Source organism: Helobdella robusta (genome assembly GCF_000326865.2).
Source record: "Helobdella robusta unplaced genomic scaffold HELROscaffold_32, whole genome shotgun sequence".
NCBI classification, from domain to species: domain Eukaryota; kingdom Metazoa; phylum Annelida; class Clitellata; order Rhynchobdellida; family Glossiphoniidae; genus Helobdella; species Helobdella robusta.
In genome coordinates, this window is record NW_008704589.1 from 2,056,561 (window position 1) to 2,066,062 (window position 9,502).

At 30.2% G+C, this 9,502-nt stretch overlaps 2 protein-coding genes across 2 annotated transcripts; one reads left to right on the top strand and one right to left on the bottom strand.

The window, feature by feature from the left end:
- Positions 1-345: 345 nt before the first annotated feature.
- HELRODRAFT_127427 (hypothetical protein) lies at positions 346-1,250 on the bottom strand (the record flags this gene model as incomplete). Its single annotated transcript, XM_009022642.1, has 2 exons — positions 346-415; positions 985-1,250. Coding segments are annotated over 2 exons (336 nt in total), but the record flags the coding sequence as incomplete, so codon positions are not given.
- Positions 1,251-8,432: 7,182 nt separating this feature from the next.
- Positions 8,433-8,879, top strand: HELRODRAFT_175207 (hypothetical protein; the record flags this gene model as incomplete). The annotated part of the gene is made up of 1 exon (XM_009022643.1): positions 8,433-8,879. One exon carries the CDS (start codon positions 8,433-8,435, stop codon positions 8,877-8,879), a length of 447 nt encoding a protein of 148 aa, XP_009020891.1.
- Positions 8,880-9,502: the final 623 nt, after the last annotated feature.

The following is a 9,502-nucleotide window of genomic DNA, read 5'->3' on the forward strand; positions in this document are numbered from 1 at the left end:
AGTTCCATGCAACTTGCACAGTCTCGGCGTTCAATAATAACTATTGAAGTAACAAAACCAAAACATCATACCAAACAAAAATTCAAAGACAAAACAATTCGCAAATGTTGAAAACAATATATCATAAAAACGTGGCGCAGTTTTCGTTCAATGAAAGAGTATTCAGTAATGCACATGATTCAAAAATTATTTTTCAACCAAGCCATAACGATATTCTTCACAAAAAAAACTGAAAAAAAAAATAATTTAAAAGTAGAACCAAACATAAAATGCTAGCGGTATAAATTGTAGTGCTGAACACCACAAAAAGTGGGAAAACAGGGAAAGGAAGAAAAAAATTCTCTAACCTCCAACAGGCACGTACACATTGAGATATAGACAGTCTTCGGCTTGATTTTTCAAATGAGGCAGAATTCTATTTTGTGTTTATGAAAGAAAATACTAGAAAATAATATAAAAATATAAGTCTTTTTTCATGGTTGCAGAAAGAAAAGTTAATGTCTAATGAGCTATTGAATTATGCATCTGTGTTTTTCTCTCGACAACATGTATAATGAAACACTTTTTCAGTTAATCTGACGCGGATGATGTTTCAAAATTTACCGAAAAATTAATAATTGCCCTCTTAATAGTTGCCCGAAATTTTTTTAAAGTATTTTTCTGCTATTTATAGTAATTGAAAATATTTTAAGTGAAATAAAACTAAAAATAACAAAATGTATACATTGTAATCAAATAACATGAAGCTTACCTACCGACTGCATAACTTTTGTAACCTTAATATCGGCTTTATAACATCTTCAGAACCTCACTACCTACTTGTTATTTAACTAAAGTCTTTCTATATCATTTATTATATGACTTATTCAGAGTAGAATAATTTTTAATTGAATGAAATTAGAAAAGTAAATTAAAAAACTAGACAAAATTTCTTCATTTTAGACGACAAACAGAGCAGATAAAACCAGCCAACGACAAACCAACCTCATTAAGTGTTCGGCCCTCTCTCTCGAGACAGTCTCATCTGAAGTTTTGATGTCTGGCAGATTCTGCGGACAGACTGGCTGAATCGAGACATGAGGTTTGATGTTATCCCACCTGACATTCGAGACTGTTGGTGGCAAGAATCGCAACTGGCTGCCCGACAGCGAAGCGTATTGAATGCCGTAGTAAACTTCAACCTGTCCCAAGGATTTGTCGGTTAGAGTCAAGAGAAGTCCTTTAATTTTTCCATTCTTAGTCTCAATTACAGACGGTGATAGTTGGTTTTGGAGGATTTCTGACTGAATGAAAGGTGCGATGATTATGATGATGTTGACGAGGATTTTGGCCAAATTGGCGATAGTGGTTGGGCCGATATGCGATGATGTCGTGAGGTTTAGTGAGAAGAACTGGGTTGCTGTTGAAAATTTTGAGTTTGGAGTCTTCATTGTAAGATGTTACGATAGCTATGACGACGTAGTAAGTGTCAGTAGATGACAGATGTTGCAACAGTGAAAATAATTTTTGTGTATGTAATAAAAAAATTTAAGCTGAGCTAAAACTTATTGTACCCCTATTATTATATATTACTTCTTGTTTAACTGATTAAAGAAATAAGCTTAATTATTATTCAATTTTACAATAATATGTAGCAAATATTTTATAATTTATGTGAATAAAAAAATTTAAAAAACCAATTTAAATAAACTAAAACGCTTATAAATATTTATATACTAATATAAGTATAACTATACATCTTTGTGTGTGTGTGTTTGTGTATGTGCGTTTGTGTGTGCGTGAGTGTGTGTGTGCGTGCGTGCGTGCGTGAGAATGGTAGTTATTGGTTCCTAATTGGCTGGCACCATGGCATATAGATCATTTAAGACCTGATCTCTGGACATCTGCAAAGAATGAAAAATAATTATAATACATCGCTATTTCAAATGAAAAAGAATTATTATTTGGACAAGATTATATGTTTTTAATATTATTAATTTTTATTATTATCATTACAAATTTGAGAACTTGTATAAAAATGTTATAAAAGTTCGTAATTAAAAACTCCCAAACTATCCTAAAAATTCCATCAAACGTCTTTATAATTAGTTTTTCAACACACAGCTAAAAAAATTTAACAAACTTCAAAAATGTACGCCAGCGATTGCAAAAATAAATTTACAATTAAAGTAAAATCTTTTTTTTCAATTTTGATTAAAAACGTATAGACATTTCCAACAGTTTTTGAATATTTACTTCTAATTAAATCTTCATCCCATGTATGTGATCACTACGAAACTTCAAATATACACATGAAAATGCAGAAGAAACAAAATACAAACACGTAAACATATATAGAAAAACCAAACAAAAACACGCAAGGATACAAAAAAGAAAACGCGTTACTATGTACTAGAGCAAGCACCGATGCAAACAAACAAACAGAAAGATTGGGCTTATGCAAGTCAAATTAACAGACTCCAATCCATCAATGTTAAAAATTACTCTGTCAAAATTTTTACAAAACTCTTCAGGAATATAAAGAAATACCGCACCAATACCAATACCCCATTAGCACATATACACTTATATAAGTACATGAACCACAAGATACCCTAGATATGAATCGTACATTATATAACTGAAAAATAATTTTCTTCCCAAGTTTATTCATTTATAGGAATGTGTAGTAATTAAATGTTTAAAAAACAGTTTTGATTATGTACCAAAATCATGATCATCTTCATTAACATCGTCATTATTCTCATCGTCATCACCATCATCCCAATCATCATCACCATCATCACAATCATCATCACCAGCGTCACCTTCATCATAATCTTCACCATCATCACGATCATCATGTATTTTTTTTTCGTAGCATGCTTTGAGGCCACAATTCTGACAAGACGATTAATTTTGATGGATGGCCACAAAACGAACGAAAACCAAAACGGAAATTGGAGCGAGTCTGCGACAACATGGCTACGTGGTCATCATGGTCAGCACGGTCAAATGAAAATTAATTAATTTTATTTTTTTTTTCTAAGTCAATTATAACTTATTTTCACAATATATAATATTATTTGAGAATATTTAAAATTTAAATTATGGGGATTTCAAATGAAACTATTGTTTGTGAATATGGTTGGAAAAAAATTTGAGACTGTAAATTTTTTTTACAAAAGTTTTTAATAAATTTAAGTACATATGACTCTGTTTTCCTGGTTATATCTTCTAAAAAATTTCAAACTTTTAATCACACCTACCTACACACACGCGCTAAATGAATCAGTTTTTAATGTTTTTCTAGTGTTTAAGTTAGTATATTTTAATATGTATTTAATCGACACCATAAATTCATTTTGGTGATTCATTCATATCAAGATTACATTAGTTTGATTTATTATTATTATCGTAAATAAAAGAAAGGACCAACTGTATCGTCTCTATGTGATGTTTATCAAAGATGAGCATGGTAGAGATGTTTTTTATCAACAAAAAATTAATTAAAACAAATGCGAAAGAGGAAATAACTCAAGTAAATAAAGATGATTTGTTGGACTGCCAAGCCTAACTACAAAGGAAATGAAAAGTTAACACTACTAAGCGTACAAAAACTTTCGCAAACATCTGCGATCTTCAAAAATAATTGATTGTCTTCTTCTAACTTTCTTATTTATATTAATTATTTATTTCAATTTTCAGTTCTATTTTACATTAAATCGAAATCAGAGTTATATGAACGCTTCATAAATTTTAGCTAGATGAAAAATTGTTACATGCAAATATTTTAAAGATACGCATAACTACACATGCATATGTATATCGCATACTCACACAGACACACACATACACACATATAAACATACTTTTATAGTTATAATTACAAGTTACCTACTCATACAGGTCGATGTATCTGATGGCAGATCAACTATTTTCACCCATACTTCTTAAACATTTTTTTAATGTACCTTTGTATGTACACGCGCACATTGTATTGAAAAAATACAAAAAACATATATTCATACTCACGGCATTGTCATACATATACATTGCGTGTGTAAGTAGATGTATATTTATATATACGTATGTATATATATATATATATATATATATATAATACATACATATATATATATATAATATATACACATATATTTACACTGACGTCACCGTTGTCCTGTTGAGCGCCATCTTGAATGTCGTCACGTTCTAGGAATGATTAGGACATATGTACAGTTGAAGTTCAGAGGAAATTTATTTGCGAATAATTACTCCCAGACTAACATGGTTTGCCGACCATGCTGCTGGCTGACTGCGTGGTGGTGCCTTTCTCTCTCACTCTCTCTCTCTCTCTCTCTCTCTCTCTCTTTCTCTTTCTCTTTTTCTGTGTGTCTTTGTGTGTATTTGAGCGTGTGAGTGAGTTCGTCGTGACGTCACTGGTTTATTGTTTTATGACTTTTTTTGTTGCTTTTCTTTATTATGGTTTTTGTGTTGTAGCTCACTTGTCAGTTTTGCTTCATTTTTTGGTTATTTTTTTACTTTCATTGTTTTGTTGTTTGGGGGTATTTTTCGGTTGTTGTTTTTTTCGATTTACGAGATTCTGTGTTCAGTGTTTGATGGTTTATGTTTTTGTTTGTTGTTGTTGTTGTTGTTTTAATGAAATTTTGTGAGGATTCAAATTTTTTTCTACATAATCATCTCACAAAAGAAAAAAAATTCTTAAATCCATCTCCACCAATCACTAAGTTGGTGTTTAAATTTAAATTCACCTATCAATATAATTAAAAAAAAATTTTCAAGAAGATTTTAGACTGACGTACGCATGTGCACGTATGTGTCATTCAATGTCTGCATGCTTTTCATGTTTTTAATTTTTTCAAATATATTCCTAAAAAAAACAATATTTAGGATGCAAGATGTAATAATGTAAAATGTTTTTGTGAGAAATTTTAAATAGACCAGCGCGTTTAAATAATTCAACAGGGATTAGGGCTTTCTATGATTTGCTGGCTTCCTCTTGCTGTTTTTTGGAATTGGAGTTTTTTTTGTTTTTTTGTTTTGGTGTTTTTTGTTTGTTTGTTTATTGGATATTTGTTTATGTCATAATATTTTTTGTCTTAAAAATTTGATTTGTTTGTCTGGTTAACCCTGAATGATTTTACCCAGTTAAAACTTAGTAACACGTTTGGAAAAGTTTGTAAAACATTGTATTTTTTGTGTTTCTTTGGGTGTGTGTGTGAAGTAAACAAGAAAAAATTGTCAATTTTCAAAAAAAAGTGACCAACCGATTGCCACAAACACGAAAGAGTCTTGAAATATTTGCAAGGAACGTTTCAGGCATACTCATCTGTGCGGTGCGAACATGGGAGCAAATAACAGGTCAATAAATTGTATTTAGAATTGACAACTACATGTACCATATCAATGACAACAACAAAACAACAACCACAACGACAACAGCAAAAACAACATCAACAACAAAAACCAAAAAACTAAAAAAAAACTGAGATATTTAAAATTTGAATCAAATAAATTCGCTATGAGTGTAACTAGGGATGTTTTGGCTGAGCTGTCAATATTTACAATATATCCTATAACAGTATCATCCAACAACCATATTATTATAAAAGCAGTCTCCATTGATAAACATACGAAATTTACAGTACAATTTCAACAAAAAAAATATAAATCATAGCTACTGCGAGAATATGAATTGATGTCACAACATCACTAACAACAACATTAACAACAACAACACTAACAAAAACATTAACAAAAACATTACCAACAACTTAAAAAAACATGTTACGCGAATAGACAACAGACCACGTGAGCAACAACTTCTTTAAAATACAAATACAACCCATTAACAACCGAATTAAAATTTGAAAAAAAAAACTTACACTGAAGCAAAAAATGATATAAGGCCGTGGGCTGTAAAACAAAACACGCTATAAAAAAATTCAGGAAATATAACAAAAAAAGTCATTGATCAAAGCACGAAACACAATAGCTCACATGAATAAAAATTGAGTAAATATGTATGTGAGTGTGTGTACGTGAGTATGTTTATGTGAGAATGAATGTGTGTCTGTATATGTGTAGGATTGAATGTGTGTGTGTATGTGTGTGTGTGTGTGTGTGTGTGTGTGTGTGTGTGTGTTGTGATTGTATCTGTGCGTGTGAATAAACTGTATCATAAGGAAATAACTTTTGGCGTGTTCTTCCAGACATCTGTTTCCATTTAACGAACCGCATTAATGTATCAAACTGCCAAATTTCTGAGAAAGAATAATTTGTAACCTACTAAATTGAATCTAGAAAAACGAACTTTTATATTTAATTTGATTTTGTTTGAATAGTAAGTTTAAATGAAATGATGGATAAATACATTTTTCCTAAAATTTTTTTTTGGAAAAAAACTTTTAAAATATCCAATAATGGGTGAAGATAGGTAACAAATGAATTGTTTTCAAACGATGTTTGTAATCTGCATGTTCATCCAACCACAAACAAACGAACAAACGAACGAAGAAAGCTCTGGCGAAATTCACACGCTAATTCGTAAACAAGACATCAACATCTTTCCTGGAGTTATTCGTGTAAATTTTTAATCTACACACGCACGAGTTTCTTGATATTTTAATTATTTCCAATATTGTGAAAAAAAATTTATAGACGCGTGGTCTTGTTGTTTGAATTGATGGTTGTTTTTTTGTGTTTTTCTTTTTTGTTTTTTCTTTTTATAAAATTTACTCTTCCAAATGAACGTGTGCGTAATGTTAATTCAGTAATCCAATTAGTATTCAGGCTATGTTTGTTTGTTTGTTCGTTTGCTTGTTTGTTCTTAGCAACAATATTATAAAAAAAATTCTATTCTTGATTTATTAATTGCGAAATTTTATGAAAATTTTATAACGTTAATATGAACAAAATGGCCTACCTTTCCAGCAAATCATAATGACGTACAGAAGATAATTAACTGTAAAAAAAAACTTTTTATGAAGTCAAACAAAAAATTTGGAATTATGATTTGGTTTAATATCAAATTTATTAGGTTCGAAAATAGAAACGCTTTCTAGAGCGTCAGTTATCCAATTATTTTGTTATTTTTTGTCGTTGTTTTCCTGATTATTAACAAGTTTTAGTTTAATAGTAATTAAACATAACTAACTACAGCTTGAAATTTTATTAAATAACTTTAAAATTAAACCAAAAAAGACAGCCGTTTATGTTAGTTTAAGATTTGGTTTCCAAATAAATTCTCAAACGATGTCTAGAAATTTCGTTATATATATATTTGAAAAAGTGATTCTAAAAAAAGAACAAACGAATAACAATAAAAATATAAAAAAATAATCACAACGACAGTAACAATGGCAACAACTACAACAACAACAACAACAATAGTGCAAATAATAATATCAAATAAGCCAGTTAATATAAATCACTCAACTACAAACAAGATTATGCTATTAGATGATAGTTACTACAGACGCACACAAGCACACACACACATAAATAAACACACACACACACACACAAACACACAAACATCCATGCAGCCGGCTAAAAACAAAGGCAAATATCTACCATCCTTTTACTTGCATCACATCTTATCACATAAAAAAAATCATTTGATATAAACATTTGTAGAAGTATAACATACAAATGTTAATATTTTGTATGATAATGTATACAACACATAATTGTATTAACATTGCTATAACAATATACGTAATACAAAACAGTTAATATTGTATAGAATACGTCGTTGTTGTAAACAACGCATAATTGTATTAACATTGCTATAACAATATACGTAATACAAAACAGTTAATATTGTATAGAATACGTCGTTGTTGTAAACAACGCATAATTGTATTAACATTGCTATAACAATATACGTAATACAAAACAGTTAATATTGTATGTAATACGTTGTATAATATGTTGGTTGTTTTATTCATATATTTATTCTTCACCTTTGATTTATAATTTCACAGCAATACTTGAAGATATTTCAAAAAATGTAGACAAACTTTTTTTCTTTCTTTCTTGCTTATTTCAAAGTCACGAGGCGCCTGTGCTATTCCAATGGTTTTTTATCTATATAATTTTGCTTAATGAGAAATTAACATTGGAAAAATTTTTTTTAAAGCGCTACGCTTTGACTTGTTTATATTCACAATTAGTGTTGTTAAATTTCTTTTTGTTATGTAGATGACAAATTAATCATTAAATATGTTGGTAATAATAACTAAATTAACAATAATTATTCATAAATGGTTAATTTGATAATTTAGATTAAAAAAATTTATTATATGCAACGATACAAAAGAAAGAATCGAACGGAAGATGATGAATTTCACAAAGAAATTCCCGACAACTGCACAGAAACTGCCACAACACTGACTGCCTGCCTGACTGACTGACTGAATGAACGAATGCATAGCATATATGAAAATGCAAGGCGACTCAGCGCCACTCAAGAGCGGCCAACAAATGATGAAGATGACGATGATGAAGATGATGATGGCACAGATGAAGATGATGGCAAAAGTGATGATGATGAAGATGAAGATGACGATGATGAAGATGATGATGACGATGATGAAGATGATGATGGCACAGATGAAGATGATGGCAAAAGTGATGATGATGAAGATGAGGATGAAGATGATGCTGGTGATGGCGAAGATGATGATATAGATAATAATGGTGAAGATGATGAAGATGATGATAGAGACGATGACGACGGAGAAGATGATGAAGATGATGGTGAAGCTGATGATGGTGAAAATGATGAAGATAGTGATGATAATGACAATGAAGACAATGATGGTAAAGAAGATGGCGAGGAAGATGATGATGTTAAAAATAATGAAGATTAAGTTGATAAGGATGAAGATGATGATAAAGATTATGATGGTAAAAATGAAGATGATAGTGAAGATGATAAAAATGAAGATGACGAAGATGATGAGGATGAATAAGAAGATGAAGACGACGACAATGAGGAAGATGATGCTTTCATAATGATGACGAGGGAAATGAAGAAAATAAAAATAATAAAGATGATGATGACAAAAATGATGATGATGATGATGGAGACAACGTGAATGATGACAATAAAATATTGACAATAATGATGATGGTGATAAGAGAGAGTGAGAGAGTGAAAGAGAGAGAGAAAGAAAGAGGGAGAGAAAAAGAGAGAGATGATATGATGACGATGGTGATTAATAACAAAGATTAATGAGAAAGTTAAAAATAAATATGACGATGATTATAATAACGTAATAAACAAAATGAATCCTAGAAAATTATCGCATTCCGTATGCATGCATGTATGCTTTATGTTGATCTTAATAAATGTATGCAAACATAAGTTATCTATATTTTGTAATGTATGTATGTGTGTGTGGTGTGTGTGTGTGTTTGTGTGGTGTGTTTGTTTGTTTGTGTGTGTTTATGTGTGATATAAATGTTACACAGGTGCATTTATTCTGGTGAA